Source organism: Magallana gigas, chromosome 8, assembly GCF_963853765.1.
Source record: "Magallana gigas chromosome 8, xbMagGiga1.1, whole genome shotgun sequence".
Taxonomy (NCBI): Eukaryota; Metazoa; Mollusca; class Bivalvia; order Ostreida; family Ostreidae; genus Magallana; species Magallana gigas.
Window position 1 is genome coordinate 43320253 of NC_088860.1, and position 13890 is coordinate 43334142.

The 13890-nt window shown below is 34.5% G+C and overlaps 2 protein-coding genes across 5 annotated transcripts; one reads left to right on the plus strand and one right to left on the minus strand.

Moving 5' to 3' along the window:
* The first annotated feature begins 1282 nt into the window (after positions 1 to 1282).
* Positions 1283 to 7770, plus strand: LOC105330723 (uncharacterized protein PF3D7_1120000). The gene is made up of 5 exons (XM_011432617.4): positions 1283 to 1442; positions 2573 to 2594; positions 5352 to 5489; positions 5867 to 6118; positions 6821 to 7770. The coding sequence occupies exons 1-5, from the start codon at positions 1440 to 1442 to the stop codon at positions 7300 to 7302; spliced, it is 897 nt and encodes a 298-aa protein (XP_011430919.3). The 5' UTR covers positions 1283 to 1439; the 3' UTR covers positions 7303 to 7770.
* Positions 7771 to 9055: 1285 nt separating this feature from the next.
* LOC105330721 (copper homeostasis protein cutC homolog) lies at positions 9056 to 13878 on the minus strand. 4 transcript variants are annotated; one of them, XM_066068394.1, is made up of 8 exons: positions 13746 to 13878; positions 13546 to 13605; positions 12422 to 12590; positions 11539 to 11579; positions 11365 to 11400; positions 10943 to 11076; positions 10054 to 10081; positions 9056 to 9282 (listed from the first exon to the last, which is right to left on the minus strand). In XM_066068394.1, exons 1-8 carry the CDS (start codon positions 13876 to 13878, stop codon positions 9062 to 9064), a joined length of 822 nt encoding a protein of 273 aa, XP_065924466.1. In that variant the 3' UTR covers positions 9056 to 9061. The 4 variants fall into 4 exon arrangements, with proteins under 4 accessions (XP_065924466.1, XP_065924467.1, XP_065924468.1 ...); XM_066068395.1 differs by having other exon boundaries at positions 13700 to 13856; XM_066068396.1 differs by having other exon boundaries at positions 13532 to 13605; positions 13700 to 13764.
* Positions 13879 to 13890: the final 12 nt, after the last annotated feature.

Genomic DNA, 13890 nt, shown 5'->3' on the forward strand with positions numbered 1-13890 from the left:
TGTGTCAATTCTGAACAAGCTGACATTTATGAACAAGGATAAATTCACGTTCTATAATCGTTGGTCCAATCTTGTTAGCGATATTGAGTTGTATAATTCATCTGTAGACCGTATGGTAAAAGCTGGTCTGATTATAGTAATCATAGATCCTAATTAATACTGCTCCAACGTGCAGATTCCAACTGAGCTCGTACTAATTAATCACAGATAATGACAGTCGGGGACTATGACAAGACCTTATTATCGAATTGGTTCACATACAACTAAGGTTAAGAAGTAAAAAAAAAAAGAGAGACTGCATAGGTCTTTTTAAAGAAAGAAAGTTGTAACAGTACTAGTGCTAGGGTTTTCTTATTACTTCAACAACCAGTGAACATTCGTGTTAAAGACGACTTCTCATATTTAATTGAACAGGGCAACTTTTACAGTTGATTACAATATCAATACAGCATTCAGTGTGCACTCCGCATTAGGTAATATTTGTTTGGTGTATGCTAACTTTATTCTACAAAAAATGTAATATATATAGGTCTGTGGATCGCAATGTCGTAAATTTTGTTTTGACTGCATGTAATTGTGCATACATGTCGTGAATTTCAAATTTACAGCTTCACACTGTCTCAAAGTGAAAAAAAAAATCTTCCTCAAACATAAACGCACACGAGCCAATAAATTACATCAGAGAACAAAAATGGTCTGCATTACGCGCTGGTTAACACCCGAGCCTTCTTATATCCTTTGCGTGACACACGTCGCCCCCTCTATTAAAATTCCTCCGAAATGGAGGGATTATATGTAACAAAGCCCTCCCCATTCTAAGTTTAACCCCCACCATGCTTTCAATGAAAGAATGTTTGAAGCATTCTCTGATGTGCTAACAAGACTTTTAATTTTTAATATCTCTCATTTTTTTCCCCCCGTGTTCCTGAAGAAGAACAAAACTGGTGTCGGTCTTAACGGAGCATTTAAAACGAAGTAAAATTTTCTCCATTTAATGCGTTAAATACACATGTTCAAGTATATAGGAAAGGTTTACTGCAAACTTGCTGCTGGTTGCTAAGGACGCCAAAAGAAAATTGTATAGATTAACTTTTTTAGAGATAAAAAAAAAACCCTTGTATATAGAAATCCCCTCCCCCTCCCCCGACTCTCACAAAGTACCACCCTCTTTGCCCATGAGAAAGAGAGAGAGAAGGAGAGAGTATATTCTTTTCCTCAGTATATACGAATAAACTTGACAGTCTTCAGCATGAAATCTCAATATTTACTCTGAACTTTAAAAGAAGGTAGTGGCGCGAATCCGGAGATATGATAGAAATGTCGATTTAAAGCGCAATCTCTCGCCCGGTCTACCTGTGTATGGGTGGTGTAAACAAAGCGCTAGAGCCATAACAGTCGTCAGGAATATATACTACCCATCGATAAACGAAAGCCTCAACATGGTAAGTCTTTTTTCACTTGTTTTCCATAGCAACGACACGCTGTAGATTTCATTTTCTTAAATCCCATCTCAATTTTAGATACATTTAAATAAAGGAAAGTCTTTTATACGGGGGTTTCTTTTCCCACGCTTGATGGAGATTTAATTTAGTCTTGGATACGAGCGCAAACAGCAAGGGAAGATGGCATGTTAATCATATAAATCTTGTCATACAAATTCTGTACGTTCAGATTTGTTGTAAAACGTGACTTTGTTTAATTTTAAAAGTAGTCATGTAGTGTAAAATATAAATATATCAATTATTCTTCATCGAAATGGTGTTTTGTTTTTACTCATGGCGATGTATTTTCAAATTTTCATACTTAAAATGCGAGGAATAAAGTTAAGCAACCAGGTTTACTTTAAATATAAAATGAACATATATTCCCTTGATCAGAAAGTTTCATTTGTTTTAAAATCATCAGAATTATTCAGATTTATAACTTACTAGCTACATCAAAAGCTACCATATACACATGTTGATTTTCTTTAAAATCCAGGTACAAAGGGCTGGCCCCCTGTTGAATCTTTCAAACATTTAATTACCTAAGTATTCAGACCCAGGACAGTGGGATATTTAATTCTTTTTCAAAAGACAGATAATTTTCCCTTGATCGAACGATTTCCATCTAACTCTGGCGTGGAATTCTCTGCAATATCAAAACGTTGAAATTTCCACGTGTTGGCCCATTCATGATTCATGAAAAACTTCACCCCCCCCCCCCCCCACACATCTTAATTTCCAAATTGCCGATAACGGATTACAGTGGAAACAATAGTAAACCTTAAGAATGTGATGTAATATTTCACCATAAAGTCGATTAATTATGTCAGATTTGTAAATCTAAGACGTCATATTGCAAGTACATATTCCTTGTTAAGACCTGCGATTTAAATTCCCCACTCCATGTACATAGAGTTTTATAGCACCTTTTACGACAATTTTTATGCTAACAATCTTTAACGGTTATTACTTATTAGGAGACTTATTATGCTTGGGTCATATCTATAAGACGATATATAATTTGTCAATACCATATATCCGCTATCTACTTATAAAATCTTCACTGATATTTGTTTTTCTCTTTTCAGGATGAATCTGGGGATGTTGCAAGTAAGTTTTAATTACTCAATTTCAATCTATATATGTTTTTTTTTAAAATATTTATTACTTTTTAAACTAGTACTAAGTATTATACTTATATAGCTTTTAAAGTTTTATAGAATTTTCTGTTAAAAATACATTTCCACATCTTTATCTCCGAGACAATACGAACCCTCTTCAGCATCATCAATGAATTATTGAAGCATGACAGTAAATGATTTAAAGCTTATAGTACTATGATGGTATTACGAGCTAAAGTTATAAAAATTGAAGGCAAATTTTAAAAGTTTGACTCTCGTTTCAAAGGCAGTGGGAATTTGCCCCCTTAACGCGAGTAACAATACCCTGCATGGTTTGAAAATAATTGTATTAGATTTTAAATTTCCCATCGATTTCTGATCGTTTTCATGCATTTACATAAGAATAAAGAGTATGTACATAAAAACCAAATCAACCGTGTAGGCATTATAGAAATTAATATTAAGTTAAAGTTAGCTATTAAACCCTGTTAGAAGTCCATTTAAGTTCCTTTTTATGTTCATAGTCTTGATAACCATATATGCAGGACGTAGACATATCAATATATAGAAATGTTGAATAGGAGGGAGAAAGTTTTTACCTATATGTACATACAAACAGAAAAAATCCCGCAGCGATGGCTTGAGTCAATTGTCTTTAAGGGTGCTCAATATGGTTTTCGCTTTTCTAGGGGGCAAAAACATGCATGTAATAACTTTTGAAAACGCGATTGGATAGATGTACTGGCTTCATTTTGAAACAGATTGTAACTTGATGGTTTTCTGACGATTAACAATAAACATATGTCGTTTGTCAAAAGGTATCTGCACCTGACTGGTGGTTTGACGTTTTAGACTTCTTAGTGAACTGGAAAAAATTAATACACATGTATATTGTTAAACGTTTGGTTTTCTTACACTTTATGTGAGGGTTAAGATATTTGTTTTCGTAGAATATTAACAATAAACGTTCTTTGATTTTTTCCTTATGATAGAGTACCTGCAATACATTGGCTGCTTAATTAACTTAATTAACTTTATGTCCACTTAATTAACTTTATGTCCACTTTGACAGAGGTTGAACTACTATATATTTTTGGATAGAGTGCCAAAGCTTATTATTATACTTTAATGTTAAATACTGAAATCTGAATGGTTAAGACGCAGTTGTTATCCGTTCTATTACCCTCAGCGTTAGCAACACACTTAGCAACGGGTAACACAACGAATTGTTACATGCGCGTAAATTGTGCGCGCACGGTTCGCCGTGGCATTTGCGTCATTTCTATATAAAAGCAGTAAAAATCTCTAAAATTAAGACATTCAGTATAATAAAATATATAGTGCCTGTTTGGGAGTATAACAGTTGAAATTGACACCCCTCGAAACCATTGTCAACCTCCGCTTCGCGTCGGTTGACAATAGTTTCCTCGGGTGTCAATTTCAACTGTTACCCTCCCAAACAGGCACTATTTATATACTAGAATTTGACGGACATATGTTTGAACTTTTTTTTGGTACTTCAACTGTCATTTTATACTATGTTTTAACTATTCATTCTTGTTTAGTACCAACAGTACTTCAACTGTCACTTAATACAATGTTTTAACTATTCATTCTAGTTTAGTATCAGCAGTACTTTGACTGTCACTTTATACTATGTTTTAACTACTCATTCTTTTTTAGTACCAGCAGTACTTTGACTGTCACTTTATACTATGTTTTACATATTCATTCTCGTTTAGTATCAGCAGTTCTTTGACTGTCACTTTATACTATGTTTTAATTAACTACTCATTCTTTTTTAGTACCAGCAGTACTTCAACTGTCACTTTATACTATGTTTTAACTACTCATTCTCGTTCAGTACCAGCAGTACTTTGCCTGAATGTCTAACTTGTTGTTTACTTTGACCAATGCTTGGGCATTTTTTTTATCATTGTAGAGTACTAGCAGTACTTTAACTGCATGTTTAACTCGTTTTTTACTTTGACGAATGTTTGACCAATGTTTGGGTTTTTGTTTTTGTATAGTACCAGCAACACATTGGCTTTTTTTTTTATCATTGTAGAGTACCAGCAGTACTTTAACTGCATGTTTAACTCGTTTTTTACTTTGACGAATGTTTGACCAATGTTTGGGTTTTTGTTTTTGTACAGTACTAGCAGTACTTTGACTTTTTCTTACCATTGTAGAGTACCAGCAGTACTTTGACTTTTTTTTTTTACCATTGTACACTACCAGCAGTACTTCGACTTTTTTTTACCATTATAGAGTACCAGCAGTACTTTGACTTTTTTTTTACCATTGTACAGTACCAGCAGTACTTTGACTTTTTTTTTACCATTGTAGAGTACCAGCAGTACTTTGACTTTTTTTTTTTACCATTGTAGAGTACCAGCAGTGCTTTGACTGAATGTCTAACTTGTTGTTTACTTTGACCAATGCTTGGGCATTTTTTTTATCATTGTAGAGTACCAGCAGTACTTTAACTGCATGTCTAACTTATTTTTTACTTTGACGAATGTTTGACCAATGTTTGGGTTTTTGTTTTTGTATAGTACCAGCAGTACTTTGATTTTTTTTACCATTGTAGAGTACCAGCAGTACTTTGACTATTTTTACCATTGTAGAGTACCAGCAGTACTTTGACTTTTTTTTTTACCATTGTAGAGTACCAGCAGTACTTTGACTATTTTTACCATTGTAGAGTACCAGCAGTACTTTGACTTTATTTTTACCATTGTAGAGTACCAGCAGTACTTTGAGCGGTTCGCGGTGGACGGTCAGTTGGACAAGCAGGGTTTCCGGTCCGTGCTGCAGTGTCTGGAGATAGATCCGCCCCAGAGAGTCGTGGACGACATGTTCGCCGAGCACGACAAGGACGGTACGACACTTATAGCCATCTTTTAAGTTTTCTTGTTTTTTTTTGGCAGTGTTTCGTTGCGTCAAATTCAACGAAACAAATTGTGGAACTTTAGCTCAATTTCTAAAACAAACAACTCGATGTAATTACTGGTTGAAACGCTCAGCTTATAGAAGATAAATTCTGTAGCTGTTCAATTTATTCCCACAACAATATGGGGTTGGTTTAATCGAATCATTTGCAAAACACTATCGGGTTTCATCATATATACATGTATTTGAATAAAAAAGTGATATCATATTGTGTTTCATCACTAGATCTCCAAGATGATACACTTATACAGTAATCCATTTTTATTTATTTACTTATTTATTTTGCTTTGAATCTTGCTATTTCAGAAAGTTCACAGCTTAGTCAAGACGAGTTTTATGAATGGATCAAGGATCGACTTAAGTCTAAGTCGGAGATGCGCGACTCGCTGATGCAGAGCCTGGACATCCTGTTCCCGGGGACGGACCGTGTTCCCATTGACGACCTCCTGGCCAAGCTCTCGGAACTCGGCGAAACATTCGACGAAACCGAGGCCGCTTACGCTCGAATGACGCTGGAGGAATTCGACAGCAACAACGATGGTGCTATTGATAAGTCAGGTAACTATAGTATAGGTAAACTTAGAGACTGGGACATATGTGTACTCCTTGGTGCAAGGGAAAACAAACCTTCGGCCGTCAGTCTCTAGAAATTGTGAAAGACGGGTCTTCTGAGCGAAAATGATTCTATATTCAAAATTAAAATGACAATATGACAATTTTTTTTTAATTCACATAGAGAAAATCCCACCACTCACCACATATCCTCACCACCATGGATCAGGATTTTCATAATTTACTTTGAGATTAATTCTTATTTGTTTTGTTGGTTTTTTTTTTTTTTTTGCTTTTCGGTATTTTTTTTGGATGGTTCTGCCCAAACCCCATGCGCGGATCTAGAGGGGGGGTCGGGGGGTCCCGACCCCCCCCCCCCCCCTGGAAAATGAAAATTTATTAAATTTACATAGTAAAATTATCGCGAAAATATGCCTCGGACCCCCCCTGGCAAACACAATTATCCTTCGGACCCCCCCTGGAAAAATTTTCTGGATCCGCGCATGAACCCAAACCCGCCCTCGGGTCAAATTTAAAACGATGATATGTGCCTGTAATGAAAAATTAAAAATATATATATGTTCGAGTAGTTTCCAATGTTCATTGTAGTTTTGCCTTGCTCAAACGATTCTTACAAAATTGAACGATGATAATTTTCTTGAGGACCTGTATCGAGGATGAAATTCAATTATTTCAATGTCATTGTAGAATTGATGAATTGCTTTTACTCGGATGAAATGCCACAGGAGGAAAATCCCGAAACTGTTGAAGTAACTGTCGAAGAAACTGTTGAGGAAACTGCAGAAGAAACCGTTGAAGAAACGAAAGAGGAAACTCAGGAAGAAACTACCGAAGAAACGAAAGAGGAAACTGTTGAAGAAACCACAGAGGAAACTCAAGAAGAAACCACAGAGGAGACAAAGGAAGAAACAACAGAGGAAACTCAGGAAGTGACAGAAGAAACGACTGAGGAAACTCAGGAGGTGACAGAGGAAAAGACAGAAGAAACAACAGAAGAAAGTAAGGAAGAAACGACAGAAGAAACCCAGGAGGTGACAGAGGAAAAGACAGAAGAAACGACAGAGGAAAGTAAGGAAGAAACAGCAGAGGAAACTCAGGAAGAAAAGACAGAGGAAACTCAGGAAACAACAGAAGAAACGCCGGAAAATACCGCAGAGGTCACAGAATAATCGGAAAATAACGAGGATGCTTCAATGTTTGAGAACCTTTCAGAGATACTAACTTGATATTTTTGAAATCCTCCTTACAGCAAAATCATAAACCACACAACAACGGAAACAATGGTGCACATTTAATAAAAGAACACTCGATTACAATTTTATTTGCTTCCTTTATTTAACGTTTTAGTGGTAGTAATTACAAAACGTTGTGCTTTAGCGCTCGGCATGTATATCACGATTAAGGTGAAGAATCTAATGGACATCATCAAAAAGTTTTGTACGGAAATTCTTTCAACAATAGATCGAGGATATGAAAAAAATCCTTTCCGTGTCTGCGACTGGACACAGATAAGATGGAATTTAATGGAGTATCTCCACCAATTGTGAATCCGGATATCGTTATCCTCGTTTGTGATCTAGTCCCTGTATCCATGGAGACTGTGATATTATTATATGTTATCAATAAGAACGCTTGGCCTATTCATACTATGTTGGTCTTGTTGAAATCAATATTTACACATTGGGCATAATTAGTCTTTTAATAACACTTGTGTTTAAGAACTACCCTGTGAACTGAATGAACCTTTTGGAAATCCCGTTACAGTTACTGAAAATGTATTAATCATATTTGGATTGTATTTTTGCACTGCAAGCCAAGCAATTTTTGAAGTAGTGAAAATATCAAGCTTTATCCAGTATATAGCATTTATCTCTGTTCATCACCAAGTTCTGTGGAAATACCGACCTACAATTATGTGTTGTGATTGTTCTATCTCTACATTTTACATGTACCGTACATTGTAGTTTCAATTTTTCTTTCAATATTGACATATTGACTATATAAATGTGTTACAATTATAATTTAATAGAATATTCAAATAAAAGTCAAATCTAAAATTGTTTCAGTTCATTGAGTATACAGTTTATCCTCATTATTGTGAACATTCTTATCTTGTATACTTGTACAATGAAAAAAAAAATGATATCTGTTGAAATTCTCAAGAACAATTTATCCTCTACAACTCCAATTGTTTGCTTTTTCAGACATTTTTAGACCTCTTGCAATTCTAGATATCAAGGTTTGACTGTACATGCATGTACAACTGTTGAATCTATAAATACAGGTATTCATTAGTTAATTGGTATATGAACTTATTTAGCAATGTTTACAAATGCTCTATTCCAAGCATATCTAACAATTAATAATACATTTTATGATGTAAGTGAATATTTGTCAATATCCCAAAGAACAAAGCCAAAGACCTATAACTAATCAAAGATAATCTATAATATAGAGGATATGCTGAGATTTCTATTCCTTGGCTGTGGGGGTAGAAAATGTACTACAATGAGTTGGATAAAATCAGTTGCAATCACTAATGGTGGGGCTTTGAATCTAATCCAGTACCATACCATAATATTCCTTTATTTATAGATACATGTATATTCTTGTCTGGATCATCAGGGAAACACAGAACTGTATACATGGAAATATTTGCTCCCATTTTATTTTCATCCCTTTCGCCCTCATTGTCAGGGGGCGAATTTAAAGCTGGGTTAATTCTAATATCTCAAATTATTTTTCTTTAAACACAAGTGTGTCTGGGCGAATTCAAGACGGGGCAAAACAGTTTGCCAGAGAAGAAGAGCGAAAATTACACAAAACAAAAGAACTCCTGTATACAGTACTGTAATTCATAATCAGTAATTTCAGCTCTAAATGTACTCCTGCTTGTAAGTAATCAAACAAAACAAGAACATGAAAAATTCACCTTTTAATGGAATTACCCTGCTGTACAAGTTTTTGAACTTTGACCTTGTCTGTGACCTTGACACTGAATTCTGGAGGACAAAGGGAAATCCCCATGGAGATGCCTTCCTTTCTATATTCCATCCTAGATGGAATGGCAGCCCTTGCTGATCCATGGAACTCTCTCGCGCCACTCCCATTTAAGATTCTCTCCAGATTCCCAGAACTTATTCCCCCACCTGGAATAGATATTTGCTTATTAGATACAAACAGTAGTGTCTCCTTCTGGTGGGGGTTTACTCTGTGTGTCCACTCTGGGTCAATGCTGTGACTTTGAGTTTTCTCTGGGTTAACTCTGGTTCTGCTCTAGCAAATCCGGAGTAAACCCGGCCCAAGCAGACCCCGAAAGTAAACCCAGGGTTTAGTTGGAGTCTACATTCTGTTAGGTTTGGTCTGATAGGTACTGTACCAACAGTATATATAAAACTAAAGACTCGGCAACAAAAATAAGGAATTTGTGGTCTCTTAGGGATGCAAAAAATGAAAGTTCTTATAATCATCACTGAAGGTTAATACATGCTGTTTTTGCATGTGAAAGTGCTTCAAGTTCTTAATATTTCAAACTTTAGAGGCTATATTTTCTAAGTGATTGCAAATCTTTAGAATTTCTCATTACGGATTTCGTTTACTAAGGGTTTGAGATTTTTATCTTAACAAAGTTCAATACCTGAACCTTCTACAGGACTCAAAATCAGTTCACTATATCTGTTAATTCATTATATCTGAATTTGTTATAATCATAAAATTCTACAAAGATTTGAAAAGAATTTTACTGAGGACTTAAAAAAAACCTCGCTATTTCCGAAAATTTGCTATATCTGTGTTTGTACTAAATGGGTTTTACTGTATTTCCTTTAAAATCCTTTCTGGTATGTAAAGTTCTTAGAAAAAAGTATTTTTTTTTTAGTTATTCCACCAAATTAAATATGAGTGGATTTATTATGACTTACCTGGCATAACACAAATCCTCTGTCCAGCCTGCAATGTAATAAGTTAACTAATTTAAAATAACGTATCGGTTTCATACAGTAGGCAGCATAAAAATGTCTCGTTGGCTGGCTGCACGTTCAATATTTGTAACATGGTCAGGGATGTTCAAAGATGGTATAATAATTTACAGTAACTCTAAATGTTTCACTAAAGGATATCTTTTTAATGAATTTAACCAAAGCATGTTATTTGATTTCTTAGTATAATCAGCAGGAATTCATTTATAAGTGAGATTTGAACAAGTTTTAAGGGAAAAAAATCTATTCTTTTTTTCTTTTTCGGAGGAGGATTTGTAGGTGAAACTATCAACCTATTGATTTGGGGAGAAATGTGTATATTAAATTTTTTTCTGACCTATTGACATTTTTTTTTGGGGGGGGGGGGGGGGGGGTAAAATTTGATCTTGAAGAACAAATAATGAATAAAAGTGGTCTAATGTTTCCTTTTGGAAAATGACTTTGATTTCAACAGGGAATGAGTCAAAATACAGGGAAATAAATGAATTGAATTTGTAAAACTTTTTCATTTGTGCATGCCTGTACAAGCAAAATCTAAATCACACTGATATTTAGACACAACTAATGAACTAATACTAAGATAATGCAATGTGCAGAATTTTTAAAATTGGGTTATCTTAAATATGAAGATACGATTAAAATTAGAAACCTATGTTATAAATGCACTAGAATATAATATAAATCAAAAATCTATATGACTCCTTGAGAATCAATTAGATGATACATGATATGATATACATTTATTGTATCCTACCATAGAAATTTGCAAAGAACTTGAAGCCAATGAAATTTAACTCTAAGCAACAAAATTAATTGTGTCTTTTTGACATACTCTCTCAACCATCTGTTGAATCATGGGTAATCCTTCTAAAGCTGTGGAAGATCCTCCACTGGTCAAAACTCGCTGAAATCCTAGATCCACCAAATCATCCAGTGCCTGGAGGATGTCACTGGTCATGTCTATAGCTGGAAAAATTCTGAACTTGATCAGTATATACATGTACTGTATAGAGGGTTACTTTTGTCCCCTGTAATTTTTGCCCTTTTTCACCTGCAAACAGTTTCACCCTGTTTTAAATTCACCCAGACACAGTTATGTATAAAGAAAGATAATGATATTAATACAATTGTTAATATCAATATCTTAAAAGCCAATAATCACACCTAGCCTGTGTATTTTCTAATATGAATACATGGGCTGCTTTTAATAATTATATCTTCTGTTCACAAGGAAATACTTGCATTTTAGCTTACCTCTGTGAAAAGTAGCAGGTAGTGGCTTAACAAGTTCTGAAAAATTATCGCATACACACCATTTAACAGCAAACATTCAAAGATTAAATGAAGAACAAAAAGTTTATATGAAGTGGATTTTAAATTTTTAAAGACTCCTCTAGGTATATTGATTTTCAAATGAAGAATATTTACCCAAAAATTTTGAGCATAACTGTTTATCAATCTTTCCATCCCTACAACATAGTCAAATATAAAATATCAAAACTTTCGAACATAAACATGAACAAACATCTGAATATCTATGTTACTCACTTATAATTGAAGCAAAAATTCTTTTTACATTTAATAGACTGGTTTCTTTAAAAAAAAAATGAGAAAAAAAAATGGTATGGTGCCATGACCAGGATACATCTTGATAGTATGGCGAAAACATCTGGGTGAAATAATAAACACAATCAACATAATATAGTTACATGTGTATGGAAAGTCAGATTGTGAATACATGTTTATAAAAATATATATTTACATTTGTAAACAAGACTGTATCCTTATATGAAACTTTATTACATGTAATAGCAAAAGCATGAATTGTTCTGTGTGAACTTTTTAGTGACATCACAATGATTATGGCACATGCTTATCATATGACTGTTGCATTACTGTAGACATGTAAACAAGATTATGTAAATAATTCTGATCAGAACGATTTGCCTTTCTAAAGCGTAATATATGTTTATTACATATAATTATATGTAATTAACATGGATTTTAAAACGTTCATGGGATATGAACTTGGTTAAGTGGTACATAATAAAATCTTCTGAGAAGCCCTTTGGACTTCAAAGGATTTGATCACTTGACTAACCAAGTTCATATCTCAGTGAACTTTTTAACAAGCTCTATATTTCTTTAATTATTAAAAATTTCATCATAATAATAATCTACCAACTTTCCTGCTTTCTTTGAATTTAAAATAGGCTAGTGATTAAAATGATACATGATCAAGCATTCAAAACAAAATACCCATGCTTTTTCAGCAGCAAGCATAATTTCCTTTGCATTACAATAAACATACTCTTGAAGGAATCCAAACACAAAACCGTCCGCTCCTGACAGTTTGAGATCCACCACCTCCATTTTCATGACTTCTATTTCTTCTTTAGAGTACAGGAAATCACCCCCACGAGGCCTCAACATCACAAAAACAGGGATCATCACATACTTCTTAATAGTCTTTAACATTCCTGAAATTCAACTGAGAGAATTCAATTTATCATTGGAACTGGTCATCTACAAATCTGTTAGTTTACAAAAAAAGATTTGTGTTACTTGCAGGAAAAAAAATAAACCCTGCATGCAAAAACCTTTCAAATTTTAGCCTTAACTTGTAAGCATTTTTAATACTTCACTTAAAACTTGAAAACAACAATAAAATGAAAATTTTGACAAAATACACATTGACATAAGATGCAACTTTTCTGGAACTACCGTTATTAAATTGCTTGATTTACAATTGTAATTAACAAGATAGGAAAAATAATGATGGATCAGTCCGAGATTTGAACACAGGCTTCCTGAATCTCTAGTCAGATGCTCTACTCACTGAGCTATCTGGCGCCAGCATTTAAACCGGTCTGACTGTCACATTTCTCCTCCTCCTCGCCCTCAAAGATCACCCTAGGCTCTTTAACTTTCCCTTGTAAGAAGTTAATTAACCTGTCTGTTCCAGGGGTTGGCATGACACCAAATGTCAGGGTATGGGAGAAATAATGATGGACCAGACCAGGATGAACCCTGGGCACCCTGAATCCATCTCTAGTCATGTGCTCTTATACCAACAGAGGTACAGTATCCGACATCGATATTCAAACTGGACCAACGGGACATCACACAATACATCTGAATTCAAACTGGACCAACCATCACACAATACTTTCCAAAATGACCATGCCTTGTAAGCTCATTCTGTTGTTTAGCTTGTCAATGCGATTTTTGTCTAATTTTGAGACAAATGGACATAAAACATTTCTATGATTTCACACACTTCTGTGATAATTTTGGTTTTCTCCTTGATAAAAATGTATTTACAATGTATCATTCACCATGCATAAAATCCAAAATTTATATTTTAATACATATAAGAGTTCAATTGGTTTTGTGCTGTGCATATTAAAATGAAACCTACATTCTTTCCTTTACCTGTTGTTGGAGTTGTCCCCCCTTCCGACAGATTGGCACTGAGCTCCACGCGTATTGCACCTGAAATCGTATGTATAAATTTTAGAGCATTGGTTTTACTCAATCATTTATAGAAACAAAATATCTGGAAGTCTGTCATTATGTTTGTCATTACCCCCACTCTCAGCATTTATCGCCGAAATCACAGAATCAACACACACCTCCATTATTGTCTCTTCGCCGGAAATATTTCCTCCGTTTTCTCCAGGTTCGAAATTTACTCGATGAATTCAACATGGCGTCTAATGTACGGGTGGAAATGTCGATGTGATAAGAAACTTGCTTGCATTCCATTTTTCATGTATT

What these genes read in the sequence shown, in the direction of transcription:
- LOC105330723 (XM_011432617.4), top strand. An exon ending in CGCCGAGCACGACAAGGACG is followed by an intron (nt 5,490 to 5,866) that starts GTACGACACTTA and finishes TTGCTATTTCAG; the next exon opens with AAAGTTCACAGCTTAGTCAA. An exon ending in TGGTGCTATTGATAAGTCAG is followed by an intron (nt 6,119 to 6,820) that starts GTAACTATAGTA and finishes ATGTCATTGTAG; the next exon opens with AATTGATGAATTGCTTTTAC.
- LOC105330721 (XM_066068394.1), bottom strand. Translation starts at nt 13,878, where the DNA reads ATGGAATGCAAGCAAGTTTCTTATCACATCGACATTTCCACCCGTACA. An exon ending in GTTATGCTCAAAATTTTTGG is followed by an intron (nt 11,401 to 11,538) that starts GTAAATATTCTT and finishes ATAATTTTTCAG; the next exon opens with AACTTGTTAAGCCACTACCT. An exon ending in ACCTGCTACTTTTCACAGAG is followed by an intron (nt 11,077 to 11,364) that starts GTAAGCTAAAAT and finishes GAATTTTTCCAG; the next exon opens with CTATAGACATGACCAGTGAC.